The 26,082-nt window shown below is 44.2% G+C and overlaps 2 protein-coding genes across 3 annotated transcripts in view; both read left to right on the top strand.

Moving 5' to 3' along the window:
• LOC308336417 (uncharacterized protein) overlaps positions 1-26,082 on the top strand; it is a gene marked incomplete at its 3' end in the record, with an annotated part of 688,546 nt that overhangs the window by 50,889 nt on the left and 611,575 nt on the right. The gene's annotated exons all lie outside the window — the stretch shown is intronic.
• The window catches only part of drosha (drosha ribonuclease III), a 119,415-nt gene that overhangs the window by 15,003 nt on the left and 78,330 nt on the right, over positions 1-26,082 (top strand). For both annotated transcript variants that reach the window (XM_080794084.1, XM_080794083.1), the window contains exons 14-18: positions 604-678; positions 2,899-3,068; positions 7,055-7,179; positions 14,812-14,911; positions 25,253-25,360. In XM_080794084.1, coding sequence (XP_080650210.1) covers positions 604-678; positions 2,899-3,068; positions 7,055-7,179; positions 14,812-14,911; positions 25,253-25,360 — 578 coding nt within the window. The remainder of the gene's footprint in view (positions 1-603; positions 679-2,898; positions 3,069-7,054; positions 7,180-14,811; positions 14,912-25,252; positions 25,361-26,082) is intronic.

Here is a 26,082-nt window from a genome sequence, read left to right as displayed (position 1 = left end):
CGGGCGTCCTCAGCTGAAAACGTTGAGAACCCCTGCGCTATGGTATCAAACAAAATTGAAATAAATATGAAATAGTGCTTAATAAACATGTAGCTAGGTGTAATGTTAGAGTCCACAGAAGTTAGATCGGCTATTTTCACTAGTTTGAGTCGCAGAGAGATCTTTTGGGTCATGGACTTAAAGGTTTGGGAACCACTGATCTAGAGCAACTTGCAGTTCTAATACAGTAGAATAAGCTTCCTTTCCCCTGATTGTTGTGCTAGAGGTCGGAGCCACAATACTGTACATCCCTCCCCTGCATCCAAAGAATCATGTTTGGAAGATAATTAGTAACAGATAACAGGAGTATTTGGTGCATTTCAGTATTGCAGCCAAAGAAACGATCAAAATAAAACCTGCGTCCGTTAACTTGTTATTTACATTATTCTCAGTTTTTATATTGATATTTGCATCATCAATGCACTGTGGTAAAAAAAGAAATACCATAGAGAATTAGTTTTAGACTTGGGACAGTTTTTGCCAGTAATATAGTGGCATTTAATAGCTATTGGAAAGTCAATTACATTGCAGTACTAATCTTAGGACCATAAATCTTTTCTTCAGGTCCAGAGATGGAAAATGGGTCCCCTGGTTGCCAGCAGTTCCATTTCATGCCTCGCTTTGTCCGGTTTCTACCAGGTGAGACTGCAAACCTCCCTTAATGTGTCATTTCCTGCATGGTGGCACTGACTTGACAAAATATGCGGTGAGTTTGGTATTTCCCCGCCATCTCCTGACAATGGTTATCACCATGTCAGGAGACAAGGATACAGGATACAGTTTAATTACAAGAACAGAGACTAAACCAGAAAAGTCGCAATTTAGAAAAATTGCAAAGTGTGGTTGCTGCAGTCGCTTACATAGGCCCCTCCAACTAATATTGCCAGCCAATTACAATGTCACGTAAGTAATGATAATTTATAGCCCAATAACCATGTTTTTGCAACAAATGGATGAAAATGTAATTGCTTTTGGCTCTGGGTTGAGTAACCCACTTGTGATTCAAATTTGGGATGGATTGGACATTCCGTTCGTGATTTGTGGCATTTTTTGTAAAATAGGCCCTCCCATTAACTTCGGACGAGGATTACGGCCGAACGATACGGACTACCAAAACTCTGCAGTTGGTGTTTTAATCAGATAGGTCCGGAGATCATGTTAGATAAAGTGTCTATTATGATTGAAATATGTAGAGAAAGCCCATAACAATATAATTATGTGTGTTTACAGAGCACCTTGGACTGATATAGAATATTTAGAAATACTACAGGAAAACCTGTTCTTCAGGGCCCACCAGAAGGATATTTTTGGATGATAATGTGCTCAGCCACACCTTGTGTGATGTTCTTCTTTGAACCACATGATGGTGCTGGTGTGCCATCATAGCCACCACCAGCGCCATACCCTCTGTGACAGCTGCATCACCTAACTCTTTTACATCAACACAACAATTTCCCTCTTAGCTCTCCCAATGTGCAATGTGCACAAACACTAAAAATACATTAAATAAAATAAATAGGGATGCACCGAATAGTCAAAGAACCGGAGTTACCTTTCGTAACCTACTTTTATTATGTGTATATGTTTTTTTCCATTAGCATGTAATAATAATAATTATTATTATATAATCTATCTCTCTATCCATCTCTCTCATATTTGGTTTTCGGCCAACCGCTTCCTATATTTGGTATTTGGTTTCGGGCAAGCATTTCCCATTCGGACCATCCCTAAAACGAAATAAATCAATAAATAAATAAATCTGTTGTTTTTGATCTGTACGAAGTGGAGGGAGAGGAGACTGAGTGAGGGAGGGAGGGAGGGAGCTTAGTGTCTCTGAGCGATGGCGAGAGGCCGTGGACATGCATTTGTTATTCTCTTAATGCATTTCATAAGAGTGGGTGGCCGTGGCCGATAGATTCAGAGGCTGTTGTGTGAGTGTTTGTCCAAGTGAGCACTTGCAAAATGGAGGTCAATCAATTTTGCATGAGTGTCTATTAACCTGAGTGTATTTGACCTTGTTGATTCTTCTTTGTGTGGAGGAACACATCACTCCAGTTTTAATGTGATAATGAGGTGTGTTACTCTAATGTTTTAGTTTTACTTACGTAAAAGTATCAATACTGCTGCTATTTAGAAACACTTACAAGTCTGCTATTCTCCCTCCCCTCTCTCTCTCATTCCCTCTGTCTCTCATTCCCCCCCCCCCCCCCCCCCCCCCCCCGCACACACACACACACGGCGCCGGGCCGCCTCCTTCTCTTTACTGTAGCACTAGCTGGCTAGAGGCTCCGGTCTTTTCTGAATCTGAACGCTTGAAATAATGTACTTTCTGACACATGGTGAAGTCGCGAGCCGAGGCGCTCTGGAATGTGAGAGATGCAGCGCTCAACGTTGTCCCGTACCGTTGTGTCAAAGAGTAGTTGTTTTACACACTTTACACGTTGGTTTGTTAGCATCAAGTGTTAGTGGCAGACAGGAGCAGTGCAGTGGAGTTGGATGTCAGAGAGCACACGTTTTTCTACAATCGATCGTTGTAGCCAGGCGCACCACAGTAATTATTTGTTGTGGCACTGGTGCTCCCAAATATATTTAGCTTTAGCCTTCACATTTACCATGGCTAAGTCCATATAATTTTCTCACAAATGGGCTTCCGCCTACGGCCGATAGACCCCCGCTCCCTGCTTAAAGCTACAGCGCGCTAGATACATTTTGTTAGTTGTTGTTCATTTATTTTATTATCATCAGAATTCGTAATTCTCCTTTTAAACAAGACACTCGACATGCTGTTTCAAGGTCTCAAAGTCCTCATGGTGTTTCTCTTTTCTCTCCCCTGTCTCCGCCTATGTCTTCCCTTCTCAGACGGAGGGAAGGAGGTGCTCTCCATGCATCAGGTGCTCCTGTACCTCCTGCGTAGCAGCAAGCCCCTCGTCCCCGAGGAGGAGATCGCAGACATGCTGCAGTGGGAGGAGCTGGACTGGCAGAAGTATGCCGAGGAGTGCAAAGGCATGATCGTCACCAACCCTGGCATGGTGAGGCCTTATCCCCCTCTACTCTTTGTTTGTTTTACCCTAAACAGGTGGCTCTCTTTAAATGCAAATATGACGTCTTCTATAGTTGGACAATTGAGAGGGTAATGTTGTAGGGGAGGCACATAAATGAAGACTGTACTGCCGGAATAGAGTGAGTTTAACATTAATGTGAGTTTAACGTTGTTTAATGCAATCAGATAGGACTTTTCTGTTTGGCTGTATGGGCTGTCAAGACCTGAAAGTCGTTTTTTGCCACTCAGTAGGCGTTCCCGCATAACATAGCTCAGGTGGTAGAGCACTCGGACTACAAATTAAAATGACATACGGGTAGTATAGTTAGAGTATAGTATATTATAGTATAGTTCATGTTCATAGTTCACAATTCTTTATTGTGAACAAAGTTCACAGTACCCAAAAAGGAACGAGTTTATTCATGTTGGTTTCTTTCACTCTTTCTTTTTTTAAATGAGCTGTTCTGAGCTATTACTTTTCAACAGAACCTCCTCCTATATCCATCCATTCCCAGAGATTAAGTCTTTGTATTAGTGTATACTAATGTTGAATCAAAGGCTGATAAAAGGCAAGAGGAACAAAAAGAAAAGGGGGGGGGGGGGGGGGGGGGCACAAAGTGAGTAGGCCTATATGTTTTACTATTAGAGAAATAAAAGACAAAGCAGGAAGTGGAAAAAGATCAGGAAAGGAATACGGTTAGGGGTTCAGTGCAATAGAAATGTTATCGCTGAAGAGTGTGTCCTTTATCAGTGTGCTGCATGAATACACTAGGGGTGCAACGGTTCAGTTAGCCCACGATTCGGTTCGTACCGCAGTATGGGGGGGACCGGTTTCGGTACACGTCTGGTCTCATTATCAGTACGTTCTTACCAAGGACGCAAGTCTGTTCTTGATACCAAACCGACGCCTTCAGTTCACCATTCACCAAAAACATGAGCGTGCTCAATGGACAGGCTTTATCCCGGAAAAACTTTACCCGTACAGGGAATGCATCATTCCACAGGCAAGTATGTCAAGAGTATGTCAACTCTTTCTTGTGACGTTTTTCCAAGGGCACCTGTCGCATCTCGAACGACCCTCTGCCCCCACGACACCACACGACGAGATCAAAGGCCCGTTCTGGTCAGAACTATAATAATCTCAAGACAAACCTTGGCCCATTACCTCAAGGACATCCGTTGACACAGACAAAGGTTCAGGTCAGAGCTGTCATGTCAAGATGGACGTCCATTAACCTTTGTCTGGACCTTTGCTCTTTGTCTAGATTGTATTCTTTCGGAGGATATAATTGAGTCCCGCTGCGTTGTGAGCGAGGGAGGAGATGTCATCGCAGCTAAAAGGTTGCCGCGTGAACGAGGGGGACTGTAACCTGGTGGCTGAGGAACATTGATAACCGTCCTTCATGTCTGGACTGAAAGCGTGCGTGCGTGCGTGCGTGCGTGCGTGCGTGCGTGCGTGCGTGCGTGCGTGCGTGCGTGTGTGTGTGTCAAAGATTCATTAAATACGGATCTATTAAAAACACCAGACTATCTAGCTGTAAAAGAAAAACAATCTACTTAAATTCAACCATTGTCTCCTGTCAGCTGAGGTCAGAATTTTAAATTGGGGATAGATTAATGCTAAGTAATTGGTTATATCAGTGTAATCAAGTGTGAAATTATCACCGGTCAGTAGCCAAATGTGCTGTTCCTTTAGCTGTGTCAGCTAAATATGTCCATTCCAATTAGCACTAGAATACCACGGGCAGTGGGCAAGCTTTAAGGGGCTTTGAACGGACCACTCCAGTTGTTGTGCATGAGACAGTTCCCACGTGGTCAGATCCTGCACCCCTCAACCGTTTATTTTCTAGAAATTGCCAATGTCTTCAATTTTGTCATAGGAATGAATTATTGCCCTCCAGTGTGCTATGGCAAGCCAAGGACAGATGCTACTAAAAATAAATCTAAATAAATAAATCAAAATTGAGATTCCTATTAAACATGGCACATTTAAATGGTTATCCGGACTGGTGGCAGGGTACAGAAAGGCGTTGGCATCTTCCTTCAGTCAAAGGTCAGGTTGCTGGTCTTGTCCAGAGTCATATTCAGAGTTCTGACTGATGTTTACGACATGCACTTTGACCTTGGGGGGGAAAACGGGTGGACGGGGCTGTATCATCTGGTCTCTTAATCAAACTTTACTCCAAAATGTGATTGCAAAAACCTTTTTCAGGGAGAGAAATCGATGTCTGCTACTCACTCCCAGAGTCAGACGCTTTCGCTTGCTGCTACGTGATGAGCAAGGGGAGCTTGAGCTAATATCAGCGTGAACATGAGTCTCAGGCCATCTGCTGTTATAGCTCGGTGTGCCTTATGTTCCTGCAGCCACTCAATTCTTGCCTGCTGGTTATCTCTGGGAAAAACAAAACAAAAAAAACGAGCCTGACAAAGTAACTGATTCGGAGTGGACTGTTGGCGAGGTCTACTCGTCGATCTCCATCCCGACAAACGGTGTTGACAGTTTAGCTCGCATTATCTAAGCTTTATTTTTTATCATCGCTGCACTTGCTCTACAAACAGATTAGATCCCCCACTGACATGATCATTACTTACTTTACGTATCCTCTCTCCCGGTCCCGGTTGGGGCATAAGGCTGCAGTCATGCACTATCCTTTGGCCTGTGCTTCATGCCATCTCCTTCAGCTCCATCATCTCCTTCGTCGCCAGGTGTTGTTTCGCCTAGCCCCTCTTTCCTTTCCCAGTGGCCTATATGCACCCACGCCATTTTGGAAAGAACTCGGGGCCCCTTCCCTACTTCCTTCACAGGTGTTAACCGTTCATACTCTAATGAAGGCTCTGTTCCATTCTGATCAAACAGAGTCTGTGTGCTGCTATTGTGCGTGTTGGCTTACTGGAAACTGCACACTAAATGGAACAGAGCCTTAATTAGTATCATCGGTAACACCTGTGACGGAAGTGGGGAAGCGGCCCGGAAGTAGGAAGAGTTCTCCTGTCTGCATAGAGCCCATTGGGGTCCATCTCAAGGCAACTTTGGGTAACTTTTCATTGGGCATCCTCAACACATCTGAACCTGCGTTTCTTTATCTCAAGGGACATTATGCAAGCTCGCATCATTGGATGCGAGTTATCAGATAGTTGCTGTTTTTGCTGTGTGTACAGTAGATTCACTCATATTGCCAAGTCGAGAGTCTGATACCAATGTTTGTTTTCCCACAGACAAAGTGGATGTAACGTGCTTTATCTTTATTGTAAAAGGTAAAGGTCATGAATATTTCATAATACAAACACAAAATCCAAAAACAAATTCTGTACCTGCAGTGCTGCAGACATATTGGCAGGATGGGAAGTCAATTTCAAAGTTTGTATCATGTTTTGTGTTTTGCTGCTTACCCCCGTGCCACCTCTCTGTTTCTGTTGTAGGGCAGTTTGTACTGCTTTTTAACCCTTTTAACCTGAGACCAGATTCTACAAAATGTATTCTAAATCATGACAGTTTTCTGAGTTTTCAGTGCTTCTCAAACTATTTCAAGTCAACGACCCGCAGAATTATCTGTATTTGGACGCCGATCCCCATCTGAAAATATGTTGTTCCAGCCAGGGAGCCACCAGAAGCAAAGATATATATATATATATATTCACCGATTTGTGCCACATTTTCCCACAGCTCAAGTATAAAATAATGGTTAACCCATTTTGGGCGGGAACCCCTTTTTTGTGTTAGCATTATGTTATGCTTTAGCTATTGAAAAATAGCAGATCTACAAGCTCATAGCGCGCCACCGAATGGTGTTTTGAAAACTCGAAGAACGACTGACATAGAAACATAGCTTTTTCAGAAAACTGTCAGGATTTAGAAGACAATTTTAGAATCTGATCTCGGGTCTGGTTAAAGTGGTTCAAAGCTATAAGGTGATATGTGTGCGCCCCTGGGGTCTAAATGCGTTGAAGTCATCTTGTGTCGTTGCTGTGTTGCAGAAGCCCAGCTCGGTGCGCATCGACCAGCTGGACCGGGAGCAGTTCAATCCAGACGTCATCACCTTCCCCATCATCGTTCACTTTGGCATCCGGCCGGCCCAGCTCAGCTACGCCGGAGACCCTCAGTAAGAATGATCATAATTATTAGGATAATACAATTTACAATTTAGGCATTTAGCAGACGCTCTTAATCCAGAGCTTTTTTTGATGTATTTTTTTGTGGCTTTCATCTTTTATTTTATATTTTTTATGGAGGGATAGACGGTAGGCTGACAGGAAATGGGGAGGGAGATGGGGGGGGGGGGGGGGGGGGGGGGTGACATGCAGTAAAGGCCATCAGGATCGGTAGTCGAACCCGCGGCACACTGCCAGACTGGATTACCAGCCAAGGTGCCTGGACCGCTGAGCCACGGCCCAGGCCAATCCAGAGCGACTTACATTAAGCAATAACAAAAACCATGGCATTCATCACGTATATAAAAAGTATAGTTATCATAAAACATGCGTAAGCTAAGAACGTAACAGTGGAGTATCTATAAACTATACATACTATACTATATTATACTATACATATGTACTATAAAGTGCTATGACTACATAAAATGCAATTCTAGTGCGGTCTACGTCTAAAATGCTATCTAAATCTACATAAAGTGCTATCTAAGGGGCTAGGGCAAGTGCTACGGGCCATGATGGAGTCTGAAAAGGTGGGTTTTCAGACTACGGTGGAAGATTGGGAGTGAGGCTGCAGTTCTGATTGTGATGGGAAGTGCATTCCATAGTTTATCCATAATATATTGTAATAACTAATACTAGGGTAGCAAGGAGAGCCCCGTTAGCATTTGATTCATTTATTCAAACAGACGGTAGAAAAGATGTGTTGTGACACCGCCAGATGGAAGACCCTTGCTTCACATGATTCACAGCCGACTTCCATCTGGGATCACTGTAGCCCAATCACTGTAGCTTTTTTCAAGCTACTTGGCAGGTGATTGGCAGATCCCGCCTGTAGCTGCCGCTGATTGGTGCGAATCGCAGCCGAGACGGTTCATCACTACTGCGGGAGCGAATCCAGATGGAGGCTGTGTTGTGAACTTGTGAATCAATATCTGGCGGAGTCAGTTTAGCGTTGTTTGGGGACAGTTCAAGGTTTTAGCAGGAATGATCAAATGCCAGCGGGATGTGTGGTGTGCATCTCCATTGACCTCACAATTTGATTCTACGGTGCATCTTGATTATTATTATTTTTTTTCCATATTACTGCTAATGGCACATTTTTACAGTTAATTTTAGTTTTTAACACAATGTCTGTCTATAGTCACAACCTTCAAACATAATTGTCTTATTAACATAAAATTAAGTCTCATAAACCAAAACAAATACACGATATAGGCCTAGAAATTGATAGGCTGGTTTCTGGACTGACCCAACCCGATGTACATAATTGCCAATCCGTGTTATTTCACTGTGATTGGAGGAGATCAGGCTCACTGTCCACAGTCCACCAATTAGATGCAGAGTGAGTCAACGGAAATTGTGCCATCCCAGTTATGAAGATATGGTTGAAAATGGGTGAAGTGCTAATATGTCACTGCATCTGTGCAGAATCGATAGATGGATAGATAGATAGATACTTACTTTATTGATCCCAGAGGGGAAATTCAAATGGTCCCGCAGCTCATACAGGCATACAATAAGGTTAAAAATACAGCACACAAAAGGGGGGCACGGGTTAAAATATTTTATGAACAAGCATTAAAAATTATTTAAAAGGTGTCACTAGATATTGCACGTAGATTCATAAATAACTAAAAGCTAGAGAGCCAATAGTCCAGTTCATAAGCCTAGCGGCTGGCCGTGGAGCCTGATTGCTGTTGGTACAAAAGTGCTCTTGAATCGTTTGTCACAGAACGAAACAGGTTCTTGCGACCACTTTTCTGGTCTGCCAAGATTTTGTGCAGAGGATGACTCACATTGTCCATTATGGTCCGCATCTTATTTTGTGTGCATCTCTCCACAACAGACTCCAGTGAGTCAGGCCTCTCCCCCAGTATTGAGCCAGCCTTCACCAGTTTGTTTAGCCGCTTGGCATCCTTGTCCATCACATCTCCTCCCCAGCAGACTGCAGTGTAGAACAGGACACATGTACAGCATTCTGCTGCACACCTCAACAGGATGTGAGCCTCCTCAGAAAGAAGAGCCTGCTCTGTGTCTTTTTATAGACGGCGCCCGAGTTCAGAGCCCAGTCCAGGTTCTCGTCTAGGTGAACTCCCAGGTACTTGTATATATGACCCGCCCCGAACCACACCAATGGGCCGCCATGCAACCAAATGGTTGCGAGTAAACGCATGTAGTTGCAAGAAACCATTGAATTGAAGCACTTGGGTCTACTTGCGTCGACATGCGTCACCATGCACCACCGTGCAACAGGACATATCACACCGCAGGGATGAACGCTAAAACCATTTTGTTGCGTCTCGACCCACGGGTGTGGTTTGGGCTTTATAGGATCAACTAGTAAGTGTGACTTTGAAGGCTTACTGTCCCTGTAAAACCATGCTGTCCCTGTCCCATGCACATAAATGACACGAGTAACAGAGTGGCCCTTATTTATTAATCTTAACGGGGAAACCAGCGCAAAGCCGAGCACAGGAATACGAGTTTAGAACATAAATGTGTGATTTATGAAACGTTGACGTCTTGCCCATCATGGTGTAAGTATGATTGGGCAGTGATAAATGTGGCAGCTGAATCTTCATATAATTGGTCCTCACTAATTTTCATTATAAGATGGCACAATTTCCGTCTAGCCACCCCCCGCCCCCTCCCTCCTTTACTGAGCTATGGAAAGTTCAGATACCCGCTTACCAGTGACGTAATAGCAACTATACAGCCTTTCTCAAAAGTTGCCATGCTGAAATGGATGCCATTGTGCTTGCATTTATAAAACATAAACGTATACAAAAAAGGCTGTCGATGCTGTTACTGGTAGACGGGTTTCAGAGCTGTCTTACTGGTATGTACAGATTTGGTGGTTTTCTAGTAATGTATGTATGGAATTCAAGCCGTGTTTGGGTGAGATCGGGTTGGGACAGTCCAGAAACCGGCCTATCAATTTCTAGGTGTCTCTGAGACACACAGAGTGCGTAGACCGAAATAACGAGCATCGGTGAGGACCATTTATGTGTAGATCTGTTGAAAATGGTTGCTCTGGTGGTTACATTGGAACACCCCGGTCACAATATATTCCTAACCCCACAGGCCACAATAATTCTGTACACTTTGGGTTCCATAATCCATTGAATATTATTATTATTAATATTACTTAGAAGAGAAACTTATACATCAGGGTTCATTTCCTTTTTTTTTAATATATTTTTTATCCCACGATTTTGTAACCCATTTTTCACCCCTGTGTCAATTATCTACTGTGATCCTGGGCTCTACACACCCTCCGCCAACCTGGGGACTCCTATTTTTGAGCCGAATAAAAGTCGGTTCGGCTCTGTAGAGCCTACAATGTGACATCATTTGAGGTTCGGGGGGGGGGGGGGCGGGTACCGTCCTAAAGTCCACTCTTCGGTGCTACTGAAAATTTCTGACGAGCCGGAATCAGCGGTAAAATAGGAGTATGAATCGGCCCCGAGTCTGGCCCCTCTCAATTGTGGGAGGACTTCACGGCTGGAGTGGTGACGAGCCAACCAGAACCAGGCTTTAACCAACCAGGGCCCAGTATGCAAATATGGGTTGGGGCATTGCAGAAAGAAAATCTAATACAGAGAGGGACGAGACTAGAGATGGGAATCACTATAACTGCTTGGCAAATCGATAAATCAAGGCCGATTGTTGTTGTTGCTGTTATATTACTCCTACACATTTTGTCCAAACTTCACAAAGTCTCCTGGTGGAGACCCAGTTTTTCTAGTTGGAATATGTTCTCTGTCTTTTCTTCATAAGCAAACCGTAATTTGTTTGGCTGCATTTGTCCATGGACACAGTTAATAAATGAGGCTTCACAGGCTTCATGGGGAGAGCAATATACGTAGTTATTTTTCAATATATTTACCGTAGCAAAAATATAAATATCTTTCGAGATGTCTGAAGCATCTCAGCCACATCATGTTCCTTGAAAGAGGAGATGAGAGAGAGAGCACACACACACACACACACACACACACACACGGATGAGCACAGCTGAGCTCACTTCAATCATACATAACCACCCACCTGCCCCTCCGTCTTCCATGTCTCTTTTCCCCTCAACTCCTTACTCACTCCCTCTCTACCGTCTTCGTCTTCACTCACTGTCTGTGCCAAACAGAGCGAGAGCAGTGCATGTTGAAAGATGGCCAGAGAGGGAGGGAGAGACAGACAGACAGAGAGAGATGAGAAAAGCGGGTGGCGTGACATTTCCACATGCGTTGTCACGGGTCCCGCGGTTCCGCCAGGCCGCCTTTCTCACTGGACGACCCTCTACTTCATGTGTTGAGAATTGTAATGCCACAAACAAACGTGCAGGCGTGTGCACACACACACACAGACACACACATCATCATCGAAATTCCACACACACACACACACACACACACACACACAGAGAGCTCGGGGGCCAATACTTTGACTGCTGTGCAGACGCATAATGAGTAAAAGGAGAATTATCGTCTCAACGTCTCGGAGGAGACAACAAGTGCAGAGTAGCCAATCAAAACACGACACTCTTCCACTCCTACTCATTCACTCGTTTACATTTTTAAAATCCATCAGCTCTCCTTGAAAATGAAAAACCAACAATTCTGGTGCCAGATAGGGAGAGAGGAAGGAGCATGCATACTGTGTGTTTTAGTCAGTCTTTTGAAAATCAACTTAGTCTACAGTTGATTTTGTCGACAAAATGCATTTTCACAGGCCTTGTTAATCGTAATGGCATATTTTACACTTGGTTGCATGCTGAAAATAGCCAATCTACAAGCTCACAACGCATCGCAGTCCGACGTATTGCGAGCTTGTGGATCTGCTATTTTCAGAGTGCAACACTCGAGTGCAACCAAACCAAAAAAAATGAAATGATCACTAGTTCCTCCCTAATGTTAGTCTACTTTTTATTTGACGAAATTGTCAGTATATTTAGTCATCGTTTCAGTCATCGTAGCTTAGTTTTGTTTTGTGCACTGCTGAGTGTCTTCTCCTCCCCTCCGTCCCTCCATTCATCCCTCCTTCCCCCTTCCTACTGCTCCACGGCTGCTGCTGTTGCGTCAGATTCTCTCAAAAGGGGACGAGACAACTTTATATGGCTGTATGAGGACATTGTTATGTGATAAGGAAATGATGTTACACACAGACACAGAGAGAGAGAGAGACCCTGAAAGATCTCTCCCCACACCACCGTCTGTTAATGATGTGTTTTCAACCCTTTTCATATCAAGGCCCATTATTTATTTGGCATTTGATCCACAGACTAACCTTTGGTGAGATTTAGCCTTGCAGACCCAAAACTGAAGAATGTCTTAGATTTTGTCCACAATTCAACGCTGTTGGCAAACGTTGATCAAAATTACAATTCTTCTACATTCTCTAACTGTGTAGATTTCTTGTAAATTAAGTAATGCAGGTGTTTAACAAAAATGTGGTCAAAATCCCCATTCGAAATGACAGTGATATAGTGACATCACAAAACTGTCTCTCTCTCTCTCTCTCTCTCATTAGCAGGCAACACTGCAGCACTATCTCTCTCTCTCTGTTTCTGGCACAACAGCGCCCCTACTGGTACTAATAGTCATACTGGTGCTCACAGTCACATAGGTGCATGGGTGGGTTAACGTCACATAGGCGGACACATAGGTGAACACGGACATTGCTGTTCCTTGGAGTGGTTGCACCACTCAAAAATCGCTGTAAACATTAACACTGCACACTAGCAGCACAGAGTCAAACTCAGTCTTCATTAAATGAAGACTGAGTTTGAGTGTATAAAATGGGGTGGTGGTTAAATTTTAACCACCACCCCATTTTATACTCTCAAAAAAGCAGTGAAAATGGCCAATCTATGAGCCTACATTGTGTGAGTGCAGAGTGGCTCAGGCCTTTGCCTGAAAGCCAAAAGCCTAATTTTTCCCCTCGGCTAAGGGGGGGGGGGGGGGGGGGGATTTACTTTTAGGCTAGTGGATAAGATGTTTGGCTTTAGAGTCCCTTCCCACGTGGGGGACCCGGGTTTGAATCCCGAGCGTTTCTTTATACACAGTGTCTACACAGTTTAGAAATAGAAACCGTTTTTTTTGTCTCCTATGACATAACCAAAATATGAATCTCAGGGTAAAAGTGGCTAAATATTAACTTGTATAGCCACCTTCAACACACACACGTGCATGCGCACATGCAGGCACACACACACACACACACACACACACACACACACACACACACACACACACACACACACACACCATATATTCCCTAACCTGCATGAATGGACACACTTCAACAAAACCCCAAGGCGACCCAGTGGACACATCGTGCGTTCACGGGTTGGTGCCTCGACCTCTCTGTCTCTATCAGGACCAGCGAGGCAGAGTGGAAAGAACGACACATATGGGAGGTCAGGAGACGGATAGATGGATGGGGCAACGGAGGCAAAAAGAGAGATGAATGAAAGGGGGACGGAGGAGGAGGAGGGGGAGAGAAGAGGGTCCGTGACAGACAGAGCGAGAGAGAGAGAGGAAGCGAGTCAGACATGGAGGGTTAGGAGGATACGGGAGGGTGGGGGGAGAAAAGAGTTGAGACAAAATGGGGAGAAAACAAGTGGAGAGACGGGGGACCGGCAAAAAGAAGGGGCGGACAGCACTATGCTAATGTACAGCGAGGTGTCGGGCGGAGGCGGCTGTGCTTCCCTAAGCAGGGCACAGAGGGCACAGAGGGGATCTGTGGAAAGGTCACTGGAGCAGATTGGGGAAGCTATAGGAACCCCCTCTCTCTCCGTCCTCTGTGCTCCCAGCAGGCGTTGTGGTGAGCTGATAATCAGGGTGGTGGTGGTAATGCCTGTGTCACAAAAACACCGCTAGGGTTGCGCTGTTGGCACTGTTTAATGTAATTTATTTGTAAAGTATTTTGTGTTGAATTACTGATGACAAAGTCAACAGTATGTATATCCATAAAATAAACAAGAAAATACCATACACACTAGTTATTTCTTTCTTTCATATTTTACTTTTACTCCCCTACAATTATTTGACAACTTTAGTTACTTTGTAGATTTTGATTATTATTACAAAACATACATTAATCACTATGGCCCTATACACGTTTTGGCCCTTTGAAAATAGACTATCTACAGGCTCACAATGCATTCTGCATAATGAGTACTTTTACTGTTAGTACTTTAATTACATTCTGATGCCGATACTTTTGTACTTTTACTCTAGCACATTTTGAATTCCAGACTTACTCGTAAGGGAGTATGTCGACATTGCAGTAAAACATGTGAGTCGTACTCCGCCGCTGAAAACGACTATGATGATGACAACATCTGAAATCCCTCCCCTCTCCTTATCCTCTCTCTCCTCTCACGTCTTCCCTCTCCACCGTGCCTCGTGCCGAAGCGGGCTAATGGAATGATGGCCACAGGCCACCGTTAAATGATGTTGTTTAATAACTTTTGCAAGCCGCAGGATGAAATATTGATGCAGAGAGAGAGAGAGATATAAATAGAACCCCGTTGGCTTCCCGACAGCCTCCTCTTATTTACTACTCTTCTTCGTTGGCAGGTATCAGAAGCTTTGGAAGAGCTATGTGAAGCTACGCCACCTGCTGGCCAACAGCCCCAAGGTCAAGCAGATGGACAAGGCCAAGCTGACCCAAAGAGAGGTGGGTTGAAGCAGGAGGGGGGAAGGGGAGACACCACTGACGTCTTTTTCAACTACTCTTTGTTCCCTTTCATTCAAACACATTGTCACATTTCCACACTCACTCCAGAGGGCCACTACATTTCCACACTCACTCCAGAGGGCCACTACATTTCCACACTCACTCCAGAGGGCCACTATATTTCCACACTCACTCCAGAGGGCCACTACATTTCCACACTCACTCCAGAGGGCCACTACATTTCCACACTCACTCCAGAGGGCCACTACATTTCCACACTCACTCCAGAGGGCCACTACATTTCCACACTCACTCGAGAGGGCCACTACATTTCCACACTCACTCCAGAGGGCCACTATATTTCCACACTCACTCCAGAGGGCCACTACATTTCCACACTCACTCGAGAGGGCCACTACATTTCCACACTCACTCCAGAGGGCCACTACATTTCCACACTCACTCCAGAGGGCCACTATATTTCCACACTTACTCCAGAGAGCCACTACATTTCCACACTCACTCCAGAGGGCCACTACATTTCCACACTCACTCCAGAGGGCCACTATATTTCCACACTCACTCCAGAGGGCCACTATATTTCCACACTCACTCCAGAGGGCCACTACATTTCCACACTCACCCTAGAGGGCCACTATATTTCCACACTCACTCCAGAGGGCCACTATATTTCCACACTCACTCCAGAGGGCCACATTGCATGAAGTAAACAAGCTCAAAATGTGTCACCGTGCGACCCGTTTTGAGCTTGTAGATTGGCTATTTTTTCTATATTTGAATTGAAATCCAGAATATGTTGAGTGGTGCAACCACTCCAAGCAATGTCCGTGTTCACCTATGTGTGGTTAACCTATGTGACGTTAATGAGCACCAGTATGAGTACCAGCAGGGGCGCTGTTGTGCCATGCAGAAACAGAGAGAGAGAGAGAGAGAGAGAGAGAGAGGGAGGGTGGGGGGAGAGAGAGGGGAGTTGCACCACTCTGTTCACACAGGTGTGATCCTTTTGCTATTTTTGAATTGGAAAATTTACATTTTTATTTAATTTCAAATGCCTTAGTTATGTTAACTTTATGAACTAAATACAAATACATTGGACATAAAACATTTTAGTACTATTCATTAATTAAGCTACTAATTTAGACTGAAGTAATTAATGTGGGTCATGTTTGCGTGCTTGGAATTGTAACAGCTGAAATCAATATGTCAATATTCTGATATTAACCTTAGGGTTGCGTTAAAGGAGAATTCCATGCTAGAAGGCTTTCGTACCTTTTATTTGTAGTTGTTACATGATCCCCACCAAAGAGGTCCAGGTGTTATTTTGTACAAAAGTGCATTATTGGCTATTTCCCCATTATAAGCCCTCAATGGGGGTTGGGTTTTTGTGCTAATTCGCTTATTTCCATCGAAATAAGTAGTAAAGTGTGCCGCTTGGGATACTATTTACATTATGAGGAGAGCATACATACCAAAAAAAAAGCGATGGGAATAAGCAAATTCGCACAACAGCCCAATCCATCCATCCATCTTCAACCGCTTATCCGTAGTCGGGTCGTGGGGGCAACGGCTCCACCAGAGAGCTCCAGACTTCCCTCTCCAGAGCAACATTAGTGACTTCCTCCTGGGGGATTCCGAGACGTTCCAAGGCCAGTGAGTCGATGTATTTCCTCCAACTGCGTCTTGGTCTGCCCCGGGGTCTCCTCCCAGTGGGACGAGCGTCAAGGACCTCCCTAGGGAGGCGCCCGAGAGGCATCCTAACCAGATGCCCGAACCACCTCAGCTGACTCCTTTCCAGGCGAAGGAGCAGCGATTCTACTCCGAGTCTCTCTCGTGTGACTGAACTTCTCACCCTATCTTTAAGGGAGGTAGGGTGCCCAATGCCCAATTAAATTAATTGAGGGCTTATGGTAGGGGAAATAGCCAATAATGCCCTTTTGAACAAAATAACACCTGGACCTCTTTGGTGGGGACGTAACAACTACAAATAAAGGTAAGAAAGCCTTCTAGCATGGAATTCTCCTTTAAGTGACGGTGGGGGCCACCAGTTGCTCTATATACCTCTTTCTGTCCATCCTGCTCTGCTGTGGTGTCTCTTCTCTATTGTTGTTATTGAGCGGTGCTAGCCCCTCCTATATGCCCAGCTTTGTGGGTCTGTGTGAACACAAACATTGGCTGATGATTGGTTGATCACCCCATAGCGATGATTTGATTGGCTGAGCAAAGTACATGTTGAAGATAACAGTGAGGGCAGAAAAGTGAAGAGCGCCCCTCACTTCACACAAGTGTGATTTTTATTATTGCAGGGTTCCTACATAAGTATGGAGAAAAATGAAAAGAAAATAAGAAATATATATATATATATATATATATATATATATATACAGTATATATATATATATCCCTTGCTCTTCTGCCTTTCAGAGCCACTGATGTGTGAGAACACTTAATAAGCTTGTTTTGCAGACTGTGTACTGCAGCTCTCTCTGGCTAATAGCCCTGACATTCCTACTCTAAAGCTGCACTGGAGCAATTAGTTCACACACACACACACACACACACACACACACACACACACACACACACACACACACACACACACAGGACACGCTTGAGCCGCACACTCACACATGGCACATTATACATCACCACCGTCACTGTCACTGCTAGCAGGAGCTGATCTGGTGTTCTGTCTTTTTCACACTTCATTGGCAGTGAAGCAGCGTGCTTGTTATTTCCTGCCCAGTGGAAACCACGCCGTGAGTGTGAGTGTGTGTGTGTGTGTGTGTGTGTGTGTGTGAGAGAGAGAGAGAGAGAGAGAGAGAGTGTGAGGGAGACACGGACGTCACTTTCAGTAGAGGGGGCCAGTCCACAGATTCATGTATTTTTTTATTTGCATTGAAATCCACATAGGGGGATTTTAGGTCGCTTCATATAATAACTGTTTGAATAATAAACCGGCCGCCCCAGCCTTTCTGTCAGGGGGGTGGCTGTGTGTCGGTAATGATGTCCATTAATATTTGATGGAATTAATGTGGCCGTAAAAGCCTTGAAACTACAATGCAAGCATTGTCGCTGCTAATATACGTTATGCCCAGCTGTCACTATTTTGCGTTCCTGAGATTCCTCGTTGACGTAAGCTCAGCTGGCAGCTGGCTGCGACGTGTTGTGAGCTTGTAGATCATCAGCTATTTTCAGCTTGCAACCAAGTGTAAAATCAGGCATTTTGACGCCATCAAGGCCCACCAAAATATTATTTTGGTCGACAACATCAACTGTAGATTTAGAAAATCTTAGATATGTGGTTGACTAAAACTAGACTAACACTAAAACCTTTCAGATGGCTAAAATATGACAAACTGAATGAAATTTCATTAAAAAGACTAAACTAAATCAAAATTTGCTGTCAAAATCAACACTGCTAGTAAGGGAGGGATGACTTGCAGAGTGTCTACAAATAACATAGAGTAATAAAAGGAAAGAGACCAAACCGGAGCGCTGTTCATTTCAATAGAAGTAGCTCGGTGGCGTTTTGAATCACCCGGAAGACTGCCGGAAGTATACTTATAACTCAATGGCTCGAGCGAGCGGAAGTTTAGTCTAGCCTAGCCCCGGACCTCAAATTTGTGCTGCAATTCCACATTTTGCCAGTCGGTAGTGGCAGCTTCAACGTTGGATAGCCTTACTGGGGGCTTGACAAAAACATAAATGATTTTTGTCTGGCGGAGGAAAGCCAGACGGGGCGGGCTCTATTTGGCATAGCGACTCCCACAGGCTGGGCGTCGTGCCTGCCTGTCTGTGGGGAATGTTGAATGGGAGGACCAGGATCGATGCTGACACAACGTCCTCCCGGTGGGGGCTCCTCTGGCAGGTACAACAGCGGGTGGCCACACAGAAATGTGTGCAGTGTTTTAATTGGCACATTGAGTACAGGGAAGAAAAAGGAGTAAAAATGATACTACTCAAAAAAAGAAAAAAGGAATATACTGTATAACCCCTCCCCCGAAATCTAGGTTTGAGTATTTGTTACAGTAGGTGTTGTTTGCAATGCCTCTGGTGACTGGAATGCCAGCAGAGACCTGCTATTTGAAGGTGTTATCACCTTTTGTCAAGCTCCTTAACTCAACCCTGGCTAAGGACTCCTTTTAAGGTCTTTTTAATGAGATCCCACTCCGCCAACGACGCCTTTAAACGTGTTAATTAGCGCTCGAATTAATGATAAAACTAAAGTTGGCTTACCGCTAATCAAAGCTCCCCTCGAGCGATAGCTCCGTGTTCCATTCCATTCATATTCAGACCGCAGCCATCTTGCCACCAAGGTGATACCTAGGTGACACTTCCCATAGACAGCCCATTCAGAAAACAGAAAAGTCCTCTCTATTATTATAGTAAACGTCAAAATCACCAACATTGCAGCTGTAGGGAAAGCTTGAATTATCCTCTTTCAATCTGTAAAGTGTTTGTTTCATAAAAATCCACCGTAGACATTTTATGAGCTACTTCCTTGCGGAGGTTTTTTCTTTTTTTTCCTAAGTGTTGGAGTTTGGAAGTGCTCGTTGACCATCACTCAACGGCCCATGCGTACCACCTGTTTTGAATGTGCACATAATGCAGCAGGCAGCAGGAGGAGCTTTACTGATAACGAGCACTTCCATAGTCTGATACTTAGAAAATAATCATCTGCAAGGAATTTCTTGACAGGAAGTAGCTCATAAAATGTCTATGGTGGATTTTTATTAAACACAAACTTTAGAGGATAATTCAAGGTTTCCCTACAGCTGCAATGTTGGTGATTTTGACGTTAATATAATTATAGAGGACTTTTCTGTTTGGATGAATGGGCTCTCGTGTCACCTAGGAATCACCTTGCTGGCAAGATGGATTCGGTCTGAATATGGAGAATTGCTTCCCCTTCAGCCTCAATGCATTGGAAAAAGTGCAAGGTAGTGGATGAGGCCTTTCTAGGCCTTTTTAAGAGTTTTCCATTTCAAATCGCACTGGATAAATACAGCGACTGTTTAGTGGCTCAATATATCTTCCCCGTGACCGCGCATCTAAAATATGAATGCATCTAAAGACTCTTAGCGAGTGATTAATCCGATCGACGCTACCACCTTCGCCATTGTTGTTTTGGGTTACGGAGGAGGCCGTCTTCTTCTACAGCCAAATAGAATGGTGCTGAACGTTGGGGGTTGCTGAACTATCGGCGCCCCCTGCTGGCCTGGCATGAGTTAAGCTCCGGCTAATTAAACAGTCTGTTATCACATTTCTGTGACTGTGTGTGTGATGCTGAGCTTAAAATATGCAATTTAATGGCCGCTCCAATTCATTTCAAATGGAAGTCACATGTTTTGACCAGACAGTCTTGTTTGACGGCTGTGTTCTGCCCCCATCAAACAAGACCGACCGACTGTCTTGTCGAACCATGTGACTTCCATTGGAAATGAATTGGAGCGGCCATTATACACGGACAAGACACCAGACAGAGACACAAGACGGGTGCCTTGAATGTGTGAGTGCAGCCCAAGACTCCCGCGGACCTGTATAAACTAACGCTGTGCTTCATTATGTAAATACCGGTATCACAGGCCTCATGCCCACTGCTCAAACAAATTGGGCTGTACAACAATCTGTATCTGTCAAAGTTCTGAAGAGAAGAAGAGTTAACAGTAGAAAATAAAACTTTCAAGAAAAACATTTTGCGCGCGCGCGCGCACACACACACACACACACACACACACACACACACACACACACACACACACACACACACACACACACACACACACACACACACACATGAGACGGCAGAGGGCATACACCAAAACAAAAGAAGCATCTGTCTACTCGGAATTCAAACTTACATTTGTTACACACACCCTACCATTTTGGTTCACCAACATGCAAAAATCATTGCAAGTAATTGAAGTGACACCTGTGACTGCACACACCATCTGCGTTTGTTTAGCGATGCTACATTTGAAATATTTGAATAACCATACACACACAAGCATTTATTATTGCAAACTTCAAATTGGGAGACAGATCTCCTCATTCATTATTACATTATTTAGATATAGTTATTATTAAATCAAGCAACTTTCAGACTGTCTGGGGTTGCTCGCAAAAGGCAGATTAGAGAGGAAAATTACCCCCAAAGTGTGTAGTGAAATCCAGGTACCGGTAATCAAAGTCTGTTACACATCTGATCAAAGATTAGCAACAGCTGCTAACACCCGCACACTGTCTTCACTTTTCTGGCATATTCCATGTGCAATTAAACAATTTGGAGGTACGTATGCAACTCCAATTGTGAGAAATTCAATGTGTTACTCTAAAGTGTCAAACCCATTTTGGGCGGGAACCCCTTTTGGTGTTAGCATTATCTTATGCTTTAGCTATTGAAAAATAGCAGAGCTACAAGCTCATAGCGCGCCACTCGGTGGCGCTCTACGAGCTTGTAGGTCTGCTATTTTTGAAAAATGACTGACGACTGACATAGAAACATAGCTTTTTCAGAAAACTGTCAGGATTCAGAAGATTTTTTTAGAATCTGATCTCAAGTCAGAATGGGTTAACATTGTCTATGCACCCAGTGAGTCCACAACAAACACAGACTCGAGGTGAGAAACTAGGCAAGGCAGTAACATGAATTTCATTCAGTACCGATATCTAATTCTCAGCCACCCTAACCCGTACTATACATAGTTTGGGTCTCACCTTATTTCAAATTAGACCATGACATAATAGTCCCACCACAGAAGAGACGTTTTGAGGTCTATAATATCTGTGTCTTCTTGTCACAGGTACCGTCATCCCCACCACAAGCTTTTCTCGCCACAAAGTGAAATGTGTCAAACGCTAAAGGGATTATGCAGGCCACTGCAGGATGCCGCTTGCAATGTTTTGAGGGAAGCGATCGCTTGGTGTGCATAGTGGTTCATCTTTACCTGCCCCCTGTCTCACTGTGTTGTTTCTTTCTTTCTGTACGCACTCTACTCCATCTATTGTGTTGTATTGAGTCATTCATTACATTGCAAGGGGATCAAGGCATATACATATTATACAGTATCACTTTTTGAGGCCCCTCCTATGCCCAGCGTTCTGGGTTTGTGTGAACACAAACATTCGCTTGTGATTGGCCGATCACGCCGTAGCAATGATTCGATTGGCTGAGCGACGTACATATTGAGGACAAAATGTGAGGGCAGATATTTGAAGACGACAATTATTGTGATTGGCCGGAATGTGATGATGTATGATAAGAGCGCCCCTCACTTCACACGAGTGTGATTTTTATTTTTTACCGTAGACTAATAGCCTAGTAGTAGGGCCTACCAACTCAGTGACCTTGTGGTTAGAGTGTCCGCCCTCATCCTGGGAGGTAGGGGTTCAATCCCCGGCCGAGTCACACCAAAGGCTATAACAATGGTACCTAACGATGCCTCCCTGCTCAGCATTATGGATTGAATTGGGGTGTAAATCCTTGTGACATACTAGTATCATGTCCAGCACATAACTTCAGTACTTCGACAGATACAGATTGTTTTTTTTATCATGTACTTGTGCTGTTGTGCATCAAACTGCTTCGCTCTACAGAAACAGGCCCCTGACATACATTTTTCCGAAAGGCTATACTTATGGGGCCTAAAGGTTTGAAAATTGTTCCATCAGTCAGAAACACTTTGCAATGTGTTCAGAGATGACGTCTTCTCCATGTGCTACTATTGCATTCTCTCTTTGTTTTTACTGTACAAGCAATTAAGGGACTCGATCATAGTAAAAACATACTGTAGCAGAGACAATCGAGCAAGCTTGTGAAACATTATACATAAAACGTGTATGTATACTGTACGTCTTGTTTGTATGTTACGGGTCCCCCTCTGAAATGAGATGCTGCATCTCAAGGCGCTATCCCTTAAAATAAAATCTGAAATCTGAAATGGCTACATTCCGTTGGAACACAGGTTATTTTTACCTGAAACGTTTTGGAGATGTACAGTATTAGCGTACATGGTTTGTGCCCGACAGGCACTACTGTATACTGCATCAGGTGTTACTGCCGTCGGCGGTTTGAGGACATTGTGGTAGAAAGAAAACATGCTCAGTACAAAATGTTATTGGAATTAAGTCGTGCTTTGTACAAATTGTATTACAATATAAACAAACTATGCATGCATAATATGCAAACTAATGCATTAACAGTAATTGACATGGCAACATTCCCCTGATTTGAAGAATGCATTCACCCCATCTACTCTGGAAAATAGAACTTGGGCCACTTTCAACCGACGTTCCCATTATTTGAATAATACCGGAAATAGCCAATCTACAAGCGGTGCAAGCTTGTAGATTGGCTATTTTCACTATTTGTCACACGAACAAGTATACTTTATAATGGCTTAAGTGGTTACAATAATGGTTCTTTTGTTAACCGGTCAGAGTCACTACTTTGACCTATAGAGCTCATCATAAACAACTGCCCTTCCATTGTGTTCTCTTGACGGCTGTGAATAATGTGCACACTAGCATTTTCATTCCTGCATGAGCGGTGGTCTCCATGCATACACTGTGCCTCGGTGTCCAACTGAAACAGAGTGAATAGTGGGTGTGTTTGAGAGAGAGGGAGAGGGAGAGATCACTTTGATGCACAGTTCAAAGTAAGACGCGTTATTTATTCATGCCCTTGTTCTGGCTGCCTCTCGGAAAGTTGAAAACTCCTGCCGTTGCATTTGGAGGTGGATCACGGGGCGGCTAACTGGGATGCAGGCGGTGGGCAGGTCAGGCTGAATGCGGATGTAGCGGATGTTGCTACAGCTGCATTGACCTACTGTATAGTGCTTCCTTCAGGCTCTGGGGTGTGATGGCTCCTAATGGGAAGGCTGGTGCGCCTGGGTGCACACTATCGGATTAAAGCCTCCGCCTGTGTTCCAGCCATTAAGGGCCTGATTAAACGTGTTGCAGAGAGAGAGAGAGAGACAGTCTGCACTCTATACAAGGCATAACATAATGACCTTCCAGACAACTGAAGACCTTGTGCCATTGCAAGAGGCCATTGTCAGAATAGGGTTGGTTTACTAATCTAGTTAAGTCTATCTTGCATCAATTATACGTACTGTACAGTACATTCCTGTTATTCCCTGAAGACCTCCGATTCTGATTAATTCCTCCCGGAAAGTTTGTTTATTTATTTCATTTTTTATTCCGCCTTTTTTTCCCTCTTCTGCTCGTATACCATTTGACGAACCTGCCAATGAACATCATTTCCAGTTCAAGTCCTTTATTGACACACAATGTCAGTGCTTAGCGATGGATTTCCTCTCAAACTGTTGGGGACAGGAAGGAAGCAGAACTTTCCCCACGTGGCCTTGAGAGATCTAGTATACGAGCGTCACGTGAACCATGGCTAATGTTGCGGTCGACCGTGTCAACCTCTCCTCTGGCTTTCCCTTAACCAACACCACTGGCCACAGCCACGCTCAACAAGTGCAATGCTACAATTAGCTGGGCCCAGAAGAGCTGTCACTTCTCAGATCTTGCTGCTGCTTGTGTGCGTGCGTGCCTGCGTGTGTGTTTCAGTCTGTTGCGTATGCTTGCTTTCCTTGAGAAAGACGGACGGGAAAACCGTGAGACAGACCTGTTTGGAATAATAACGTTGATCTGAATGGGTGGCTGGCGTGGTGACATGATGATGTGGCTTTTTGTACATTTAGGGCAGGCTATTAAGTAATCCTTTGTTTCACAGTTTGATACGATACGGTGGTCTCACAGTTTCGTTTTTGATACAGTAAAAAAAAGCAGTTATTTTCTTTTTTACACGCTACATATTATAGCATAATAAACTTAATTTATGATCTGTATAGGTACTTTGGACAGTGATGAAGCTGACATTTCGCGTGCAGTACGTTGTTCAGACTAGTCTAGACAACCCACCCCTAACCTAACCATAACCGCAAGCACGGGAGCAGACTAATGCTCCGTCGGAATTACATGCGGTCCCCGACATTTCGTCTGTTAGCATATATCTTCTTAGCAACATATAAATCAAACTGTGCTATATGGAGGAAAATACTATATCGCACGCACGCACACACGCACGCACAAACGCTTATAATCGTAGTCCGTACAACACGACATGGAACCGGTTTGGCCTGCACACCACTGGGACACAGTACGAGACAGATGGCCTAACAAAATGGCATGGAGGAACCACGGCTAGTGATTCAGCCACCTAGACGTACATGGTCACTAGGATCAACTTCCACGTGATGATATCAGTAATTATTGACCGTGACTGTGTTGTTGTTGTTTTTGTTTTGGCAGGAAGCTCTTCAGAAGATCCGGCAGAAGAACACGATGCGGCGCGAGGTGACGGTAGAGCTCAGTAGCCAGGGCTTCTGGAAGACTGGCATCCGCTCTGACGTCTGTCAGGTAACTAAGTGCATTAACATGACTATTTCCAATACTTACTTTTACTCCACTACATTCTTTTGTAAACTTTTAGTCACTATAGTTACTTTGTAGATTTTGATTTATTATTACAACGCATGCATTAACCACTTCAGCCCTTTGTGCATTTCGACCATTCGAAAATAGACGATCTACAAGCTCACAGTGATTGCAGTATTGATACTTTTACTTAAGTAAAACAATTGAGTACTTTTTCCACCACTGCACGCGTGCGCACCAAACGCATTGTTAGGAGCAGCTTTCCAAGCATTGCTCTCATCCTCTACATTAACGATGGCACACAGTCTCACACACACACACACACACACACACACACACACACACACACACGTCACACACACACACACACACACACACACACACACACTCACACTCACACACACACACACACACACACACACACACACACACACACACACATCAGGCACACATAATAATATGCATTTACAGTTGCACATACAGTACACACACACTTTACATCAGCATGTGTGTGCACATTTGCATGCCTGCAAGCGTGCACACATACAATGCACAGTGCCTGTGTGTGTGTGTGTGTGTGTGTGTGTGTGTTTGTGTGTGTGTTTGTGTGTGTGCGTATACACCACCCATGGCACTGCTACAGTCATCTTTTGATCTTTTCTAGGAGTTGCATCACGTTTGCACACTGGAACATCAAAATGTGA

The sequence above is a fragment of the Protomyctophum bolini genome (assembly GCF_963924005.1).
Source record: "Protomyctophum bolini genome assembly, chromosome: 21".
NCBI classification, from domain to species: domain Eukaryota; kingdom Metazoa; phylum Chordata; class Actinopteri; order Myctophiformes; family Myctophidae; genus Protomyctophum; species Protomyctophum bolini.
Note: the sequence above shows the minus strand (reverse complement) of the source record. Positions and strands in the feature narration are given on the sequence as shown.